The 22,251-nt window shown below is 43.6% G+C and overlaps 1 protein-coding gene across 1 annotated transcript in view; it reads right to left on the bottom strand.

Annotated features, from left to right (window-relative positions):
* iglon5 (IgLON family member 5) overlaps positions 1–22,251 on the bottom strand; it is a 97,632-nt gene that overhangs the window by 18,050 nt on the left and 57,331 nt on the right. Inside the window, exons 2-3 of the mRNA XM_076738091.1 lie at positions 4,537–4,615; positions 1,361–1,593 (exon numbers count right to left, since the gene is read on the bottom strand). Coding sequence (XP_076594206.1) covers positions 1,361–1,593; positions 4,537–4,615 — 312 coding nt within the window. The remainder of the gene's footprint in view (positions 1–1,360; positions 1,594–4,536; positions 4,616–22,251) is intronic.

Raw genomic sequence — 22,251 nt, 5'->3', positions numbered from 1 at the left:
AGAGGACTATGCAAGTACTTAGTTTGATAACAAGATGGCCCTTGAATTTAAATGGCCCATTATCATTGTTTTTAATGAACTTGGCCCCAAGATTGCTTTTTTTTGTGAGAACATCTACTGAGGATCCCATTTTTTTCTATCTTGCTAGAGTTGAATACTTGCAGCGATAAAGCACAGATTGGAGCGTCGGTGAGGCTGCTCCTGCTTGACGCACTGACTTGAGGGTGTAATTATTTTGTGTGATATCAAGCTACGGCTGAAATTGCAGGCAACTTGGAATTAGGTATATATGGTCATCTGTGCCAAGCTTTGGACCCTGCAGACAAGAGCGTTTGTTTGGCTGCAGTGCGATGTGAAAACTCTGTTTGTAAGCGGCTAACATTGTCTCTGCCACCTGTGAGCTGAGAGCCAGGCCTTGTGTTTTCGTTCCAGCAGAATGTACTGAATATATCCTGTTAAAAGTTTTCAGTTTCACCCTGCTGGTGGTGAATAACTGCAATCTGCACTGCACACAGTCCAAAATATGCATAAAAATTAACACATGCAGGGGGGGAAAAGGTCTGAGATCCATCCTCTGGGCAGTCCTGCGCCAATTCATCGTGTCACTCAGGATCAGTCAGGCTCTCACTCACTTAGCTACTGACTTGATGACTGAGCCCCAGTCGTGGTCCTGCACTGTCAGTTATTTAGTCAGCCAGCTCGGACAGCCCCCTTGTGTACCTCATCTCCTCCGCACGCATCCTCATCCATCTGATCTGCCTAACTTTCTGTTTATTAAGACAAGTAACCCAACTGGCCACATGGAAATGACAAATGGGCTCGGACTCAGCCTTCTTATTGCGACAGACTTTCTGGTTATCTGTCACCTGCACCTTGCTTTACAAGACACATGTACGCGTGGGCCCACTGAGCGTACAAGACATAATCAAGCAATTACATTTTGATCACCACAAACACCAACCTTAAATGATCAAACATCATAAAAAACATGAACTACTTAGCTGCCAATCAGAAACTTAAGCATCCATTTAAGAATGACTTAACAGAAAAGCAACTTTGGAAAGTAACCACAGAAAATCTTAATCGCTTCCCCTGATGTCAAACCTCAATCACACCTAATAGACAGCACTACATTCGGATGAATGACGAAATGCGTAATTATGCCATTTAGCAGATGTTTTTATCCAAAGCTGCTTAGAGTACCATGGGTGCACACATATTTCTTTTGCATCCGCAGTGGCAATCAAATCTGCAGATTCTGGGTATATTAGGGAAATGAGCCAGCACTTACACTGGATACAGTAAACACCTTAGAGTTATTTAAAGCTGATTCCTACTCTGTCTCAACCCATCTGCTTACCTTGAACAATGAGGTAGACGTGGGCGATGCGGGGCTTGTTATTGGCCTGGAAGGTGCAGGTGTAGGGCCCCTCGTCGGTTACTTGCACCTTGTCGATGTGGATGGAGAAGTCGCTGTTGTTACTGTTGGCCAGCGTCACGCGCTTGTCCAGCGACCACTTGTCTGTCCCAGTGAAAAGGATGTTAGAGCGGTTCAGCCAAGCCTTGTGGGTCACCTCCTCGTCGATCCGACATCTGTGAGAGGACAGGAAGGGATCAACAGGTGAGAGGCCTGTTAGGGTGGGTTATGGTTAGGTTGGGTTAGGTTATGTTTAGGGTGGATGCTAAATACTGCTGAGAGGTGCTTTATCACTGGTGACATATCAGTGGAAAAAACAACTTGCACAAGTATCTTGAAATTTATTTGCCATTGTGCCAAAAAATAGTCCCTTTTTTGGTCTTTTGATCCTGATGGTGAGCACTGTTTTAACACACGTCGGACCAAAGTCTCCCATACATGTTCAGCTGGGTAGAAATACAGTGACTGCAATGGTCATAGCATATGAGTCACATCATTGCAGACTAATCAAACATCTACATCTGTCTGTCTCTACACTGAGTTATTCAGGTTTTCATTTGTCACTGGTGGTGTACTGGCCATCTGGCATACTGGGACAAATCCCGGCGGGCTGCCGCATCGGTGAGCCCGCGGACCATCAAAGTTTTTACTGGCTGTCCGACCTAGCCTCTCCTTACCCCTGTGTGCCATTCATGTTGTGCACGAGAGCGTGCTGCATGTGTGACTGGGCTCACTGGCCAATCACAAACAAGCAACACCCACCCCTCCCTCCCCTTGTCTCAGTACACCGCTGTTTGTCACCTGCTTGTAACACAGTACAAATGATTATGCACCACTCCTATTACGCAGGTGCCACAAAATGGGTCAAATTCTAAAAAATCTCGTCTGAAATCAGTTGTAGAGATGTCAACAGCTTGGGAGCAAAGCATTGAGTGACAGACGGTCATTTAGGATTATTCTCTTCACAGCTTACTTTGTTTTGTGTGTAAGTAAATGAATACAGTCCAAGATGCATACAAATCTAGTCCAGAGGCACGTCAACTGGCTGCTCACCTAAAACTGGCTGTGAACTCATGATTAAAGTTGATGGCAATAAATGGAAAAATATGTGGAAATAGGAGCAGAGAGGGGAAATAAAATAATGTAAAGTTGTTTTCATTAAATCACAGTAAATCAAGATGCGGCATGCCTCAAAAGAGGAGTCATGGCCCCAAGGTGTGACTTCAGTTCTTGGCTTGGCCACTAGATGTCCTTACCCAGCTTCAACTCACCGTGAGGACATGCCTCTGTAGTCCTCATGTTTAATTGATATGGCCCAGATAAATGTCAGTGTTGAGGTAGATCTTAGATCACCTGCCAAGTCAGTGGTAGTGACACCACAATGCATAATACAGTGCAGGTAAGCTTGGAAAGCTTTAACAAATAAGCTACAAGGCACTAGACTGATGCTCAGGTTGACACATGACCTCAGAGCAGAACCAATAACAGCTTAGGACATAAATGAAAAGAAGAAGAAAGCAATTATTTTCCTCAAGATTTGGTTTGTGTCTGCTGGGTTTAAATGAAGAGACAATATAGAAATGAAATCCCACCATAAAATTCATTATCTGTGTACAAACGCTCTATTAATCTATTTTTAAAATTAATCACTTCTGCACTGATGATGTTGCTACAGGACTGCAAGCCCGGAGGAAATGAGCACCATAATAGCATCAAATGTGCCTCTTCTTAATGGCCCGCATCAAAGCTAACACAACAGACTTGTCTCAAGCATAACACAAGTATTTGTGCCACTTGGGCAAAAGTGATTTTACATGAAAAAGGAGTTTATTTATAAAGCTCTTTAGTCTTTTGTTTGTCAGCTATTGGCCGTCGTGTGCAGACTAAACTTACACACACATTTGATTACAAAATATGCCATCACGTCTCTACTGATGAAGCAATAAAGGCAGTTCTGTGCTCTGAAACCCAACCAAGCACTGCAGTTTAAACCTGGAGCCGGGGCCCCGAGGAGTTGTAGCACAAACCTGAGGGGTGGTGGGATGGTTCCGAGCAAAACAGGAAAACGTATTTCTGCCAGAAGAAGGGTTTAATTCAAATAAAGCAAACTCAGAGGGAATAATACTGGTCAAAAACGGTGATGGCACAGTTCTGCTTTAAAAGGTCAAACGTCATAAAGGTTGGAATCTGCTGCTTTAAAGAATCAGCAACATGAAAAAGTTTATGCACCGGTAAGTCATGGGAGCTGGCACCACTGTTTACCGCCAGAAACAAGAGAGACATGCATGTAATGTAACACTACTGCACAGCTTTCCTGATACCACACTGCAAAGATTCAAGGTGACATTGAAAGTGCAGGTTTTTCCCTCTTCAATTTCCAGGTTTACATGTGAAAATACACAAATAAATTCACGAAATCTGACTTGCCCACTACATCAATAGAACAGCTTCAGGCTGTCGTGATGACCTCATAGATCAACAACGTGCTGCTTTGATTTCCAACTTTGACAGAGACTTGTTGATGTTAACAAATATTGACAGAACAGTACTTGGCTTCAGAATAACATATTTGATTTCAGTTGAAGGTCCACTCTTCTTTAAAAGGAAAAAGGGACTAAAAGAGGATTTTGTTCAGAGATCTGGAGAGGTGTAGGCTTAAAGGTGATGAAAATAATGTTGACTTGGGTGTTTTTTTTTTTCTTTTTTTTTTCCCTGCTGAGCTTATACAGCCAAGCCAGACCACATCCACACAAGGGGAAAAAAGCAAGTTGGCGTTTTTTCTGCTTCGTTGGGGAAAGCTATGATTTCTACTTTTATCACTCACAGTTATTTAGTTGGACGCAGAGGAGGTCCACCCACTGAACGGACCTGTGCATCATCATTTTTACATCAAAGTTAGAGGAGAAGGTGACTGCAGAGCGATGGGATGACACAAACCAGATCTGACAGCTATTATAATTCAATGAGGTATAGGATAGCTGCAAAATATGGCACAATGTGGGAAGCGTAATTGAAGTTACGTGACAGAGAATTGGCAATTAAAGCAGCATGGCAGGTGGGGGAAAGACAAACATGTTTTTCATGTAATTAGTAGGTGCAGGTGTAGGTTCAAGAGTTACCTCAAAGTGACGCTTTCTCCTTCCAGCACTGTAATGTTGTCCGGCAGGTGTCCGAATTCTGCTCCGCGCACACTGGACCCTGCCAAGAAAAATGAGAGAAGGGACCAATGAGCGTTCAGTAATGGTACCAGACGCTCCGCTGGTGTTCATCAATCTCAGGTCAGGTGCTCGACGATCGACCACCTCACCAAATAAGGTTGGTCAGGGATGTGCTCTGCGTGCTGCATCCTTATTTCTGAAGGGAAAGTCATAAATATACTAAACAAAAGAGTCACAATGTCTACACTGACCCCCATACTTGAATAATGATTTGGTTTTACCCTGCATTCTGGTGGGGTGCACGTTCATTGAACAGCACTGATAATGAGCCAAGGGAAGAGGATTCACGCGGAGCTGCCGGAGCGTGAAATGAAGGGACAGCAACGGTAACAGAAGGGATGCTCATCCTGCCTACCAATACACACACACACACACACACACTTACGCGTGCGCACACACACACACACACATACTTGGAGAACAGAGGCACATGCTTCCAAAAGCACAAACACACAGATGTACAGACACACATCCTGAGAGCCATTAGTTGAAGAGGAAATACGAACTTGCATCTGTGAGATGTGTTTGAGACACTCAGGTGAGAAAAAAAAAACAAAACTGTTTTTGTGAACTTGCTTGGTCCACAAACAAAGATAACCAAAGACCTTATATGCTGGCAGTGATACTGCCCACTGAGGCAGACCGCTCCCCACTAAGACACCTGGCTCTGTCCATCTAAACCCTTCCAAATCATAGCATGACACCAGATACCTCAGCTTGTGTCCTCCCTCTATCTCTGACAATCTCTTTCTCCCTCTGCCTGCAAGATGACCTCAATATCTCAGCTTGAGCTGCGGTCTAGCCTTCAGGTTTAATAAATGGTGACTTTATGAAACGAAGCCGCTGCAGCGAGGAGCTAAGAAGCACCCCAAGGTTTGTTAAATCGCCGCGAAAAGTCAAAGACATGTTAAGCAAGCCGATTGGGAATCCGCTAAGAGATGAGACCCGAAATGACAGCAGTGCACCTCTTAATGGACAGGAAGTGTGCCAGGAAGTGTGGGTTTTAAATTAAAGGAGAGTCTTTGTGGAGTCATTGTTTGATTACAAAGAATAATGAGAGAGGCTTCAGAATTATAATGAACATCATGGATAGCTAATCAAAAGATTTTCAAACTGCATAGCAGAAAGTCCTGAGAACCGCCAACTACACGAAATAATAATTTATCATCCTTTAAATAAAGACTAATTATACTTTTTCTCTTTTGCGAATATAGAGTGAGGTCTCTATGTGGATATGCCATAAATATATGCTATTTTCCTGCTTATATACTCATATATTAATGTGTGTATTATTGCATTTGTGCACCACTGCATGTGTTGCTCACGGCTGCGTATATAAGCAGTTACAGTGTCTTGCTGTCTGTTGCTCATGGCTGTGAATGTGTACATTTGTTTTCTGACATACCGGTGGAGAACAAGAAAGGAGGACAAACTAATGACGCCTCAAAAGAAAACTGGCCCTGAAAATCTCCCGCTAAAAGCTGTAATCGCATTAATGGGTGTTGCTGCTGCCACTGCTGCTGCGCTATCTAGGCCGGCCAAGGATCCCAGAACTGGCTCCATCTCCCTCTCTCTGAAAGCCTTGGAGGAGGGGCGTAGCACATTAGCCATTGTGTCCAATGTTCAAAAACTGTCACAAGCTTTCGTTTATCTGCAGTTTTTACCCCAGAGTAATGTTGCATAGCATCGCTGTGCTCATGCATCCTGTCTTAGACTCAGACAGTCCTCAGCTCAAGCCCTCAGCTGTTCCCTTTCAAGTGCTCTGTACTCTACACACTAGACTTTATTTAGGTTAATTCAATTCAGTTCCAGGGCTTGGGGCTTGGAGACGGGTGTGACATGCTGTCATAAATACACACTACCCCACATACACAATTACAGGCACACAAGACGTTCCCTATCTCATAATGTAACCACAGGGACACACACGCCACGCGCACATTTTGATTGAATGAATGATGAATGCATATGCTGAACACTCCAAACAACATTGCAAAGGTTACAAACCAGCGGGGAGCTATTCCCATTTCCCTACTCAATTCCCATTTTCACAGCTCGATTGGCACCTCGCATTCTAAAACCTGTATCACCCTGCCTACACTCCCAGGTGCCGCACAACATGATAACCAGGTCAACACATTCAGCCCACACTCCCCCTCACACGCTGACTCACAGGATCAATCACAGACGCAGGTTTACGCACACATACGCAAACACAGTCATCGATGAGCCAAACCAGCAGAGATGAAGGTTTGTTAGACTTCACTGTGACGACAAACACGACAAAGACTCCCTTCAGCTTCCTCGCGGAAAACGCAGATGCGACTTCATGGAGACACACAATGTCGAAATGCACATCTCTGCTTGATTTATGCACATGAACACTGCTTTGTAACTCTTTCTGACCTCTGTTGCTCACTCTGAAGGCTCGGTATCCAGTCATGGTATTGCTTTGACCTTGGTGCGGGTTCCATCAAACCTGATGGAAATCAACAGCTTGTGCAGGACAGGACGGGAAAAGCATCTATACTTGAGACCACCTCAGTCCTGAGACAAAAGGCTTCGGTTCCCTTTATTTCACCTTGCAAGCAAAGCATGGCAAGCAGTCATACTATTTACTTGACAGCTGGACTACTTTGTTTTGGCACCGAGATAATATCAGAAAACTCACGCAGACTCGCAATGTATACAACCCAAACTCTCAGGAATGTTGACCGTCTGTATGCCTCGAACTAGCACCAAGATTTCATGGCAAGTCATGCAAGAGCTGCTGAGATATTTTAGATATTTATTGCCATCCTGGAGCTTTGCTGCTGTTTAATGAGAATCTGTTATTGTTTGACAGCATCATCTGATAATGAGCACGTCATGGATTCAAATTTGATGATGGACATATGTTCAATGACTTAATCTGATACAGCTGTTTTCATACTAGATGAGATTTGAGGCCACAGTTTGGTTTGAGTATTGATATTCTGTTGTGAAAATGGCCAAAGCAATCAAATAACATAAAATACATGCAGGTAAATGGTTAATCTATGGGCTACTACAGTTAAAGGCATATTAAGCGCACATCTGCTGCATCTCATTAATGGGAGAGTGGGAGTGTTGGGTGTAAAATGTAAACATCATCTGCCTGAATGACAGCATGTGTCTCCCACCCTTTGATGTAATCCACATTATTTATCCCTTTCAGGCAATTAATTCAAATGTCGCCAGCCAAACACAACAGACGTGATCAAACAGAACAATAATGAGTCCGGAGCGCAACCAGCAGTGTGCTGTTGCATGGCCAAAGCAGAATCTTCAGCCATCACTTTCAATTTCTGGGCTACTTTCGGTTTTATTGATCCCCATCTCAAATTCTGCTTTTTCTCTGCTCCCCTCCTGGGGCCCAGCATGCAGGCTGAAGAACTGCACCCACCAGGACGACTTGGGAGTCTTGCCCATGGACACTCTAGAAAGGAGGATGCTTGCCAGCAGGGCAGCTTAAACCACGGGCTAGCCATCAGACTCCAAATGCAGAAACACACAAGCAACGCGAATCCCTAATAGAAAGCTTTTGTCTGGCCTGCTTCAGTGCATTACTAAAATGAATTTGTTGATGAGAGAGACAAACCCTGAGTCTATATAAAACACGACTGAGCTGAGCATGAATAGAGAAATGATAAATAATCATGTTGAGCTCTGCTGGTGGTGAACACTGCAGAGGCCCCTGGTGCTGGTGTGGACACGAGCATATTGAATTACCCTGCTCGCTATTGTCTGCAGCAGATACAGTCTGTCCTGGCTACTGGTATCTGTCGACCTTGCTCTGACCTGCTGTTTTGGCATGAAAACGGAACCCCCATCTCCATACCATGCATGCATACACACCCACGCACTTGCATGCTGTCCAAATAACCCCCCCCCCTCCACAGGAGCCTTTGTCTGTGTGCAGCATTGAGCCTCAGGTCAATGACATTTTTAGGAGAATAAAAATTTATGGACATGCCTGCAGGATTACAGACAGGAAGGCACAGGGCTTGTAGACCATCAATTCAGTGAAAGTGTGGGTCTTTTCAGCTGTAATACACCGTGCGAAATCACAAATCTGTTTAGCTCATCTGTGGATAACAATTTATCTATTGCTGGCCCATAGGTAGACATTCATATAAGTCCCTCCACTCGCGGTCCAGTGCTTTTGTCTCTGTGCTCTTGTGCATTGTGTCTTTTGTCTGTAAAAGCGTTGCGAGGCTGCTTGCTCAGTACTCACGAGACATCTATTATGTGATTTGTATTCTCTTGACTTTTACATGCGCCTGTTTGTAATTGCACTTGCTACTGGCAGACACTTGTGACTAGAGCTCTATTGAGCTGTACAACTTTAGCCTGCGTATTCCTTGCAAGGCTGTCTTTGTACTGTTCATCTATTTCACATTGCCCTTGACGATCAAATAAACACAGAGAGGAGGGAAAGCTACTTCTGAAAGCGTGATTGGCGTGAGGACGGATAACAGCAGAGGCTATAATGAAAGCCATAACAATAATCCGTTTTAACGGAGGCTGCCGTGGTTTGGAAATTGAAAGGAGAAGGAGAGAGGCATAGCACAAGGTTGGAAGGGGGAGGGGAAAATAGATAGCCAGGGTTAGGTGAGGTCCCGGAGAGAAGTCATTGAGAAGGAAGAAAAGTTGTTCTGAAATACGTAATTACAGGATGTTGTGCAGGGGCAGCGGTAAAATATCAGCAGTCCTATTTGGTGATTATAACAACAGCACTGGTGTTAATAGCAGGAGTAAAAGAAGGAGCGATGGAGGAGCATCAATATGAAGAGGAGAGAATAGTGTGAGGACATAGTCGGTTATGCTGGGGCAGAGAGCAAAGCAGAGGAAAGACACACCCGCATAATTAACACCGGCGTGCTGCAGCCAATTAAATATTTACAGAGGCACTTCCCTCCGACACCTTGATGATGAAGAGAGGCAGCCGGAGGATTATCAGATGCCGGGTGCCTCAGGCAGGAGACAAGGGGTTGGGGGTGGGGGATTAAACATTAACCGGCACAGATATCCCTTTCTCTTCCTCGTCTGATCCCATTTACTCTGAACGGCCCAAATCCGACCTCGTGTCCACCTCGCTGAAGCCCCATCTTCCTGCCCTCCTCCCCCTTCCCCTCTTCTCCTTCCCTCCACTACTCATTCAGCCCTTCTACTTCCTATCGATGAAATCCCCGACTCCTCCCGACCTCCTCCCACCCTCAGCACCACCTGTCAGGGACAGAGCAACAGGAGAGCAGGGTGAGAGATTGGACAAGGAGCGAGAAACCACCTGGACGCCTCACTCGTACAGCACAACAAGATGGATACGCAGGTCGCCTGCTTCTCACAATTGCTGGTGAAGCAAAATGGATGTCAGCGGGATTCCACTTGACAGGAAATCTAAGAAATGTCACAGAAGTCACGGTGGATGAATTGTTTTGAGTCTGTCTGGTAATGTCGTTTTCCCCCTCTCTCAGACCAGAGATGTTTTTTTCCTGTTGAGGAATGTGCTGGAATCACTGAAATGAGTGTTTACATGACGGCGACTCATATCGACATTAGCTGCTCTGGTGAGCTTGTTCGGAGGCATCAAGAGGATTGGTTGGATCGGTTGTAGCTGCTCGTCATTCAAGGTCATATATTTAGCTGGTCTTACCCCTTATTCCAACTATTCTGACACACATATAACTGCTAACACGGCTTGATCTCAGAGGCACGCCAAAACCATCAACATTTACAGAAAAGCAGGGCATCACCCTCGGGTGTCTACCAGAGATGTGACATCTGCCCCCTTTTATTGTACACATGCTGCATCCACAGTTCTGCCTCTGGTCGCTCTGCCCATCCCTCCCTCCCCTCCAGCATCTCTTCCTCTCCCTCCCTCCTTCCCACCCTCCCACTCACTAATCCCTCTTCACACATCAATCAATAGAGCACTGCAGAGTGCACAGAGCCATACAGTACTCAATGCAGCAGTTGTACAACTTCAATGGGCAGCCACAGACCTTTACCATTGAATCGAGAGCGGGAGAAAAGCCGAGCGTGCTAAAACCAGGGACGAGCCCCACTCTGCTTTCTTTTACCCCCCATTTTCCTTGGACCAGCGCCTAAACCCCTTAGCACTGTTGAAATCAATACAGTAGTTAAACTGTTACTTCCTCTCCCAGTGAGTACACACACACGCCCGCCTTACACAAGGCCCTGTAGACTCCCCTAAATACACCCTGTGCACTGGTAATTTGACAGACTTGTGGGCAAGTGCTGTCACTGCTTTAAAAGTGAAGCTTTAAATACTGATTCACCCCAAGTAGCTCTATGCCCTCACAATAACACACTTCATAAGCAACAAAGAGGAAGAGAATATGTCATCTACCAGCAGTATGGTGCCTTCGCTGGCACTGAGCAAATCAGAGTTGTGAATCTACATTTTAGTATTTTATTACAGTAAAAGCTTATAGTAAAGGTACAAAAAATGGATAAGCTGAAATATTAACAAAGTATTAGTGAAAAAACAAGATCCTGAGTGCTGCTCTTACTCAGCATCACAATTTATTGATCATACTCACGCTTCGGTCCCGCTGGAGCTCCTGATGAACAAATGTTAATATGATCAATAAAGTGTGATGATGAGCCAGAGCAGTGTGCAGGGGATGTTCTTTTCTCAAGACTGAGGTGACACTTTGCAACACACCTGCACACACACCTGAGATAGCTGGATGTGCAGATATTTCCTCTGAGGAAACTGGACATTATGCTAAAAATCTGCATCATATCAAAGGCCCGCCGTAAGTTTTCTTGAAAACAAAAATGTTTACATGCAAAATGATGTTTACACGCAGTGTAATGTGTTGTGTGTATCCTTGAGGTCTAACAAACTCACTGATTTAATTTCCTTCCTCAGAGAACATTTGCAAAGACTTATTTATGTTTTGAAGTCTGAATTGTTTACGTGTGTCTGCATGCTAGCAGACTTCTCCTTCCCCGACTTCATCTCCTGCATTCCTGTGTTGCTTGCTGCCTTAGTCACTGGCTGTTGAATAGTGTGTGAATGTGCATTGGGTCCATGTGTGCATATAGAAAACCACAAGATAAACACAACAGGGACCTGCTCTTCAAAACACTTCTCCATATTGTCAGCAGTGGTGGAAAACCTCCATAGGGTACCATATCTTTGTTATCGATATATATAATAATATATGGCAAATGCAAGATCCTGCAAATAAAATGAAAAGTTACAGCATTTGTAATGGACGGATGCTGGACAACATCATTTGTCAGCACCTTTAAAAGCTGTTACAAATCACTGTTATACAAATGGAGCAGTTCTCTCATCTGACAGCTCTGCAAACAAAATCACTGGGAGCAAACAGGGAGCAACATCTCCAACAACATCACCTGACTTCCTCCTTTGCGCCTGATGGACAACAGTCATCATTTCTACGGCCACTAGAGGGCAGTGTTACTGGAACGGAAGTTTGTTTTTGGCATTTATTGAGATAATGCTGTCATTGTTCATGGGAGGACTCTCACAAAATCACACTTTAATGTTAAATACAATTAACTGTGTTCCAGTGTTTTGCATTACATCAGACTCATATGTAAAAACACTTAATGAGGATTTGCTTGGCATCATTGATTTGGACGACTCAGTTTTGTAAAATGTTATACAATATGATCATATCACTAAGAGGTCATTCAACTTGAAGTCTGTAAATCATGATATTGAATTCTTACACATCCTTATACGTTAATGTCTAAATAAGTAAGTAATACAGCTGTGTAATAAAGCCGTGAATATGTTCAGTGTTCCATATTTTTACATTTGCCTGTCAGATGCTGTGAGACTGAATATTTCCAGCCATGCGGTTAAGCTTTCAGCACAGTGGTGAAGCTTACCCTATAGTTTACACTTGAGCCTCTAAGAGGCTACAATAAAAACAGCAATTACCAGGCGATAGTGACAGGAGACAAAGGAGTGTAATAGCATGGGAGCAGTTATTTTCGATAGGACCATTGGCTGTAAAGTGGAGTCAAAAAGAATGAGGCGTCAAAAAGTCAGAGTGTTGGGCAGTATGTGTGTGAAATGGACGACCAGGCAATACGAGCTGCCAATGGTCATTTATGACACACTTGAAAAGCAGGATTAATGAGAAAAACAGAGTTTGACGAGGGCTTGAGAATTACTTGCAGCGTTGTTAATCTGAACATTAACTTATTCCGAAAGAGCTGAAATCATGCAACTTCCATTCAGCGAATTCCAAACAAAATCTCGAGTCGATGTGCAGCTGAATAAAAGATCTTATTCTCCTTTTGTTTCAATTTTTTTTTCGCATGCATAAGCCTTAACGGCACCATCACTGACTTAGCTTATTAATCCCCCCCCCCATTCATTTCATACTGATAATGACATGTTTCTGTGGAGAAATGCAAAACATGTAATATACTCAAACAGAGTAATAAGACCAGTTAATTGTGATGACTGAATGGAGGGCAATTAGCCGCTGTCTGAAGCCGCCATAGTAATGAGCAATCTAAAATAAGTCATTCTTTGTCTGTGCCTTTTGTAAACAGCAAAACAAGGGGGAACAACATTTTGGCTACAGGCGAACAGCAGCATTTTCACATCAACACACTCAATCTAAATGAATGCACAAATAAATGAGAGGACTGCTGGAATGTGTTGCTTTCAAGTGCACCTGGGTTACATCTAAGCGTGCGAGTGTCAACAAATTCACGCGTGTTTATTTCCTGGAGTGTGTGTTCGAGTGAACATTATTAAAAGAGTCTGATGGACTGGCCCACATGCATGTGTGTTTGTTTACATGCGAGCTGGTTGTTGTAAAGAAACCACTAGGCTGCTTGTCCGGGGGTCTTGCTACTCGCACCACAGGGGGTGGTAAGAGAGTAAGGATGAAAGGAGGAGATCCAGGCAGGGAGGGAAAAGAATCGCAGGCAGGAGGAGGAGGGAGAAGGTGAGGGCCAGAGCCCAGGAGTAAGGTGCTGTCAGGATAATTCACGGCACCAGTACTTGCTGCGAAGAACAAAACAGAACTACCTGAGGGAACAGAAACCAGCTAACACCTGCTTAGGAGGGAGCTCCTGAGGGATGGAATGGGAGGAGGAGGGGGAAAAAAAGGAGTGAGGCATGGTGCAGTGCACTAAGATGCTGGCAAGTACAGAAATGAAGTAAGCATCTGAGTGTGTGTGAGTGTGTGCGTGTGTGTGTGCGTGCGTGCGCGAGACAGAATGAATGTGCACATGTGTATTCGCAAGCTTGTGTAAATCCGTTTGCTACGTGCGTGTTTGTGTGTGTGTTTGTGGGTGTTAAGTGTGTTTTCGTGCACGTGTTTGCATACTTCCGTCTGTTTGTGTGCAGTTGGATTCTGCCTGGCTGTGCCCACAGCCATCCTTACAGCTGTGGATGGGGTTCATTTGCATTCTGAATCGCAGCAGCTCTTGCCATTGTTGCTCCACTGCTGTGACTCGGCATCGCTAGCTCCTGCACACATAGCCGCCGTGCCAGTTGTGTTTGGCTACAGCTGTGCCGGAGAGCTCGTGGCAGACATTCAAACCGCCACCACAAGCTCGGGCCCTGGCCTGTAAGTTGGAGAAGGTTTGGTTGACGTCACTTTCTTTTGTGAGCTACCTGCTTCTCCAGGCTAGGTTGTACTGCCCTTCAACAAATCCTGGAGCCCCGTTCTCTTTTCTCTCCGCATCCCTGTATCTCACCAGATGGAAGCCGGATGACATCCCGGGTAGTTTTGGCGCCACCGGCGTGTTGCCGCTGCTCAATTGCAATAAAGCCCCTACCAATTCCCTCGGCAGCCTGATAGTCTTGCTCACATGCTCCCTGGTTGCTCTCTTCAGTTTTTGGAGCAAAGATTAAGTTAAAAATATACCCGTCTTTGGACACGAGTCTCCATTCTTTTCCATCCTCCTGCCCCTTCTTTCAGCCTGGGTGATGACATGCTTTTGGTATTTCTTTGGAGAGGCCGGTGCATTAGAAAAGAGCAATCGATAGAGAGCCTATTTAATCTTTGCAGCTGAGCAGAGCTGAGAGGAGTCTCGTGTATGACACACTGAAAAAAATACAGAGATTCAAGAAAAGAGAGATGAGAAGAGAGGTGAAGGTGAATTAATGTGTCATAGTCTGTTTGAGGAGGAAACAAGCATGCAACCAGTTACTTGAGGCAAAGCTAAACTGTGCGTTTATGTCAGCCCTAGTGGGCTGAGCCACTGATGAATCTGCTGGCTCATGCTATAGATGAAGCTGTTTTACCAACGCTGGAGGCTATCTTAGAATATGAGGAAATCAGGGGCGTAACTAAAGCTGTGACAGAAGTAATATATAATTAAATACAATGCCACTGGCTAATTTTCCTTTCATTTATCTCTACACATCCGTTTCTTGTGTGTTTTCTTATTATGTTTTCTTGCATTTTCTTGTGTAACTCCGACTGTGGAGGTTATTAATCTTTCAGTGCACTGTTACGAACATAAACAAATTCCTAAGTCACCATAAGTTATTAGAGGGCCGTCTCCTTGGAGCTGTTTGAATTGGATTAATGCTCCTTCATGTGGAGCACTGAAAATGATCTCTGGCTCCCCTCTCCCTCATGTGTGCATGAACTGCAAAAACAATTTTACTACCGTGCCACAAGCACACACAAGCATGCGAAGACTGCAGACATCCCTTATACATATGAATACACCCACCTCTAAATAGAATAGCAGGTATAACATACACATATACACACGTATTCTCACTTGGTCTGTCACCGGTCATAACCGTGGATAAGCACAGCAAAAAAAAAAAAAAACCCTGCAGAATAATTTATTTTTCAAATTTCGTACACTGCATGCAATACACTGCGGAACAAAGGGTCATCAAAACGTAGCCTCTTTCTGAGACATTTATTGAAATATTAATAATAAAACATGCACAGGATGTACTACAAATGTCAAAGACTGAGTAAAAATGTGTGTGTGGGGCAATGAATCTTGCTCAAGTGAAAGCTTATTCCAAGCTGAAAGAAATATTTTATCCCAAAATACTACAGAACTAAAACTTTATGCAGTGGAAATAGAAGTATCCTCCTGTTAAGCTGCATGCTAATGTAGCAAAACCGTTTTTTATAGTCTCAGTTTAGCCTAAAACACACTAAAGACTATCAGACAGCTTCTTTAATTTATGTGTCAATCATTTTTACTATTCAGCAAGTGAACAAGTGAATGTGTCACAGCGAGATCGCTTTTTAACACATCCTTTCTAACCTCTTTAAAAGCTGTCTCATTATCTTTGCTCGCTCCGTACTGCATCTGCACCGACTCCATCTGCAAATGACCCGACAAAACATTATCCAGATGTTTATTCCCTACATTTGCACAACAGTCTGGAGTAAAGGATTAAAATCAACCCCCTGAGATGTAAGTTAACCTCCAGCAAGTCGTGATTGTGCCTGACTCAGTACATTCAGAGCCTGATTGAGAGAAAACTTTTCGAGCAAAGACAAAGATGATGGCGATGATTAGTTGAATAGTTTCAAGGAAAAATCCACCCTCGGATTCTTTTACACTGTTATATAACTTATCATCAATCCGTGAGGTTCAGTATGTTCCAGGAGTTATCTTGTGGCGCTGACTTCTTTTTTGGTGTACCCACTTTGCCGCAATCTGCCTCATCTGCTTTTATTAGAGCTGGCGGCTCCGAGAACTGCGCTGTTAGAGCAAGACAATGAGATGTCGGATTGAGAAAATATTACTTGTGTCCTTGAAACAGAACAGTTCTTAACCCCGCTTTGCATTTTGTTCTGTTGAGGCTACCGTCAGCTGACAAACATTGGTACCTTCGTCTAGTCAACGCTGCATTTTCGCCACAAAAAATATTGCAGTGAAACCAAAATGATTTTCGAGGCCCTGCTTACCAACTTGCGTGATGTCACATCGCCTACATTAGGCTCATTATCCGAGCGAGTGAAAAAAACAGCAAGATAAGAAAAGAAGCTGATGGGAAAACGAAATGAAAAAAGGGAGAAGAGTCAAAGCAGTGGCTTGTTCCTGACCTCACACCTCCAGTTTAATGCTTTACCTCCTGCAGCAGTTCTCCTCTGTACTTTTATCAGGCAGACTTTTTCTCAGTTTAAGCCCTTAATGCACTGAGCTGGACACATTGTCAGAAAAGAAATTAATTTGGATGTTTTTTTCTACTCTGTTTTCTCCTTATTCCCTCTATGTAGGTCTCTATAATTATTCGGTTGGTTCTTTTACTCTTTGTGTGCGTGACTGTCAATCTCTACGCTGTTTGCTATAGAGTACACAGCTCATGTTTGGAACCGCTGCCTGTAGTATTCCTGTAATATTTATCATATAATATTTCTATGATCGTTCAGTAGCGTCTGTGCTGCAAATACACCCCCAGACGCATGGGAGTCTGGGTAATCCTAACCCTCCCATTGGGCCATCCCCCTGTTAAAAATCAACAAATCTCCATGTCAGTGTTACCCAAGATAGCTTTACATTTGCCAAACGCATCAGTCCTCATACTAAAAGTCTTTTCTCCTGTTACGTTAAAAGTGAAACCACACTGTTTGGAAATATGAAGAAGTGAGTAAGCTAAGCAGCCAAAGAGGCTTTTGTCTGATTCATTTTTACTTATCCTACTTATTTTGCTCAGACTCTTTCTGCACTGTGGTACAAAAACATTGCTTTGAGCATGTTGCTTAGCCTCAGTCTTTTAGCTTGGTATCATAGATATGTTCATCAAGTGAATAGTTAAGACTTCTTTAAACAGATTTTGTATTATATCAGTTCATTGAGCTATTATATGTTTCATTTGATTGACTGGTTGATTTATAAGGACAATACACATCAATCAACATTTCTATAAATGTGCTATTGTAAGCCAGCTGGCTAATTTACAGCTGCAGTCCTCTGGCCAGATGTCTTGAAACCAGTGAGGCGAAGGGTAGAATTTACAGTTAGCCGAATTAGCTAGCTAGCTCCACCTGCGCTTGATTTCCGATTTCGACCCACAGAATCAACGACCGCTGGGTAGCAATGAAGAGCCGGCTTTTGTCTACATCTGTCTGAAATGAAGGGCCAGCTCCTTCCTCCCAAATACTTCACTGCTCATCCTCCCTTCCCCAATCTACCCTGCGTCCTTTTTTCTCTCCTTTTGCCACCTTCTTTCATCACCCTTTCCCCCTCTCCTCTCCACACCTCGCCACTTTCTTATCTTCTCACCTCCCAGCTCATCTCCTCTCCCCTGCAACGCCACAGCTGATCTTCTCCACCTTCTAATTCGGCAGCTTATCTGAGCATACAAGTTCCACAAAGCTGTATGATCCCTGTCACCTTGCAGCCCTCGTGGGAATCATGAGTCAGTGCTGCAGATAGATGACAGTGTAAGAGCTGGTTGGGGGGGATGAAGGAAGGCGGGAGGTTGAGGAGGTGACAGAGGGAGAGGTGGAGCGGGAGGAAGTGCCGTCAGGGAATGTTGAGAAAGTGAGAGAGGAGGAGAGAAGGAAATGCAATGAAGTGCAGAAAAGAGGGCAAAGATAATAGAAATCTGAGGGGTCACTAATGCAATAATGGCTGTAAGAGGGAAGCGAAAGATATCCTGTTAGATGGGCAGGATAAATCCATCTACCCATTGAGTTTTTGGGTTCAGGACCTTTGCTGCGTTTAATCTGCTCTCCTACGCTTCCTGTCACCTATCAGTGCAGATTATGTCAAATAAAGCAGAAATGCTGTGAAGTAATTTAAAACAGAAGCCAGAAACAAACCAGAGCTAGGTAATAGATATAATTTTTTTTATTTTTTTTTTAAGGATAAAGTGAGGAAAGAGAGTGAGAGACAGCTCCCCAGATAAAGACAGCGACAGACAGATTGTCGTAGAGATTTAGTACAGATGTGTCACACAAATCCTGATCTTTAGTCAGACTCTGACAGGCACAAAGAACATCTTGCTGCCACACAGAGGCCCCCCCGTTAGTCCTCCTCCTCCTCCTCTTCCTCATCATCTCCCCTCTCTCTGTGCTTGTCTCTCTGTGTAGTCACTTCCCCTCTGCCTCCTTTCTCCATTTGCTCCACTCTGTTCCTTCCCGTTTTTCTCTTTTGCTCTGCATCATCTCTCCCTTTTCTCGTTTTCTCAGCCTTCTTGACTCAATTTTCACGCTCTCGGCCCGTCTCTTTCCTGCTGCTCTTTCTCTCTGGTTACTACTCTTCTGCATGCTTTTGAGAGAGATGTTTCATTAAAAAGCTTCAAAAGTCAGCGTCTGCTGCTCAGTCTACTCCGGCCCTCTCGGTCCTCGCTCTTCCCTCCCTGACTCTTTCTCTCCCTGTGTGTCTCTCTCCTGGTGGAATCTTGCTCCTCATCTCCCTTGCCTCTCTTCCACTAATGAATTTTGGGCACTTTGCAGCCACAGATGGTGCAGCAGGCAGCCGCTGGTGGCTTAACAAAGAGAGGGAGAAAGGAAGACAGAGTGCTGCAGTGATAGACCGTCTGCCATCACCTCTTTTAAAAGGAGCGTACAGTAGAAACCCTCATCTAAACCTCACTCCCTCACATGTTGCACGGAGACACTGACACACACACACACACACACACACACACACACACACACACACACTTCAGCCATTGAACACATCTGCTTTCTTTAATGTATTTCCCCATGTTGCTCTTTTCTCCACCACTCTGTCACCACCCATTCTCTTCTTTTTCCCTTTTTTTCCCTCTGTGGCTCTGGTTAATTGCAAATGCTTGTTTCTTTCTGGCAAGCTCGAAACCTTGCCTTCAGGCAAGGAAAACAGCATCGAAGTTGTGTTTTTTCTCCCCATCTTTTCAGCCAGCACCACACCCTTATCTATTTTTCCAACTCTCACACCTTGCATGATTCAATGCTTAATTAATTCTGCCCTTGGTATCTTGGAGAGCCTCAAAAGGCATCTAAGAGTGGGTGTAGACACCACTAATGGAGGTGTGCATAAGGTGGCAGAGGAGGAAATATTTAGAACAATTGTTTATTCAGTAAAAAAATATCCAAGGTTTTGTAGAATTCATTTTTATTACTGTGGTTTTGTCTCTGGTTTAATCTCCATCATCCATGATATTATTGTGCATGTACTGTACTGCAACAACTGGGAACATGTAACTAAGTTAAAAGGGGCAGGACATGGAGGTCTAGCAGACAGGTTAGCCAGAGGCTGTCAGTGTACGGGTCGGACCACTCCAAGGGGTCACAGGATTAACCTGGGGATTTACATGATGATTTACTGGATAAAAGAGGGAACAAAACATATTTTGGATGGACAAAATTACGTAATTGTTTGTGTTTCGTGTTTAAAAACTGAATGATTTCACCTTTTCAGGGCACTAAAAATTCATACAGATACATTAAACAGACTGAGAAGGAAAAATCTTTGATGTTCACTCATGTCATGCTACCAGGGTCTGCAAGTAGACATGGCTAAAAGGGATGAGAGCTGCCAATCTTACCACATTATTTGGAGGTAAAAGTATGTTATTATTTCTGATAGGAAAAAGGGCCAAAGCTGCAAGAGTGATTACTAATAAACCAAAACAATGCTAAATGACACAGTCCCCGCTGCCTGCTGCTGTTCTGAGCTCAGGTGAAATCACCAGGTGAGCATGTTTGGTTACCTTTGCACAGCCGTCAGCTCTAACATCATACTGTCAACACAGACGATACTGTAAATACAGGGACATCAGAGAGAGGACTCCGCATACTCGAGTGTAACTTGTGTGGTCGCCCATATATGGTTAGCACATCCTGAGGTAACACTGAATGATTTATGAATTCTGGGAGATTTAACAAGCTCAAATGGTACTGCTCTACATTATTCTATGCTAACCTCTATAGGGAGCTATGCATAGTACCATTGGGCGTATGGGCAAATTGTGCTAACTCAAGGGCGCCCCAGCCGTGGTGCCTTTGAGAGATGTACCATTATACATTTAAGGCCAAGCAATCCCAAACCGCCCCAAACCTTTCCTCTCCCCGTTTCCCCCCCCCTTTCTCATGTCTGTATCCCCTCTGCAAACAAACTGCCTCGTCATCATCATCATCATCTCCCTTGACAATGGCTGCTTTCAGTGCCCCAGGTGAAAGCTGTTCTCCCATGCAGAGGTCAGGAGTTCAAGTCCTCTGTCTACTCCCAAACTTTTTGGGAACGTGGGCAACATCACCTTGCTGTGTTTTTGTACTCTTGACATTTTAGACAAAGTACCTGTGATGAAAAAGGGAGGGGGAAAATGCTGGGCTCAGGGGTTTTCTGGATGTTCAGAGAAACAACACAGACTATTGATGTTGACTTGAAGTTATATCTGTTCTCTCTGGTGTTACACGATTTTCTGTGTGGCTGTTGCACTCCATTTAAAATCACACCTTTTCTGGAGGTGTAATGGCTGGGTTTCATGCTGAAACATGAACACAAAACCGTATATAATAATGGATTTAATTTATTTTATTACCAACAGTCTGGCATGTTTTTGCACACCTTTCAGGAAAACAGAGCATTTATTGTGCTGCTCCTTTTAATCACCATTTCAAAGAAAGCAAGCAGTGGGCGACATGGACACAATCTTCTATCAAATTATATGTCATTTCATATCATGATGGTGATACATCATGTGAAAGGAGAAGGAGATGAAGGAGATAAGAGACAGAAGACAATAAAATAAGAGCAAGGAGTGTATAACCAACAAAATCAAAGCATGAAAGAGTAGCTCAAAGAAAACAAATGGGCTTTAAAATGGTTTTAGTAGTGCACTGATTTGACTTCTGAGATTTACAAGACAAATGTGTCTTTTTGACTAATCTTGTCAATTAAATGACAAAGGAATAATTTCTAATTTAACTTAATTCTAATCTAACAAGACTATTTTCATTATTGATCAATCTGTCACTTTCAATCAAAAGAATAATAATTTAGTCTGTAAAATGTCAGAAAATAGATGAAACTCACAATTTTCTAAGCCCAAGGTCTTCAAGATGCTTGTTTTGTCCAACCAACATTCACTTTAAAGTAATTTTCAGACAAAGAAGAGCAGCAAATCCTCCCATTGGAAAAGTTGAAAGCAGAGATTTTCCTGATAAATGAGCTCAACGATTAATCAATTATCCAAGTTGCAACTGCACCAAAGGCAGTGGTGCTCACTCATTTGCAACATTGCTCCAAATGGAGAACAAACACTGACATTAAAGATATAACTACCTCTATTAAAAAATGGTTTCTAACCAGTTGACCAGCCTCTATCACCCCAGGATATCTATGTTCAACCCTTAACTAAAGTCTTCTTTATCCAATCATGAAAGCAGATATTTTTTCTTTTGTTCTCGTGCTCATATTAAAGCATCATACTCCTCACTCGCTCATACAGTCCTTGTCCTTTCGTCAATCCCTCTCCCAGAGGAATAAACAAACCACAAGACAAGTTTTCTCCAACTTTTTTTTTTTTTCAATTCATCTCATTGCTCTTCCCTTCTCTGTCTCTCCCTCTGTCGTTTTCTCATTCTCCATCATTCCCTGAGGTAGGCGGCGGTGCGGGGGAAACTGACAGCCATCATTGCATCGTTT

This window comes from Chaetodon auriga, chromosome 8, assembly GCF_051107435.1.
Source record: "Chaetodon auriga isolate fChaAug3 chromosome 8, fChaAug3.hap1, whole genome shotgun sequence".
Taxonomy (NCBI): domain Eukaryota; kingdom Metazoa; phylum Chordata; class Actinopteri; order Chaetodontiformes; family Chaetodontidae; genus Chaetodon; species Chaetodon auriga.
This window is presented reverse-complemented; position numbering and strand designations above follow the sequence as displayed.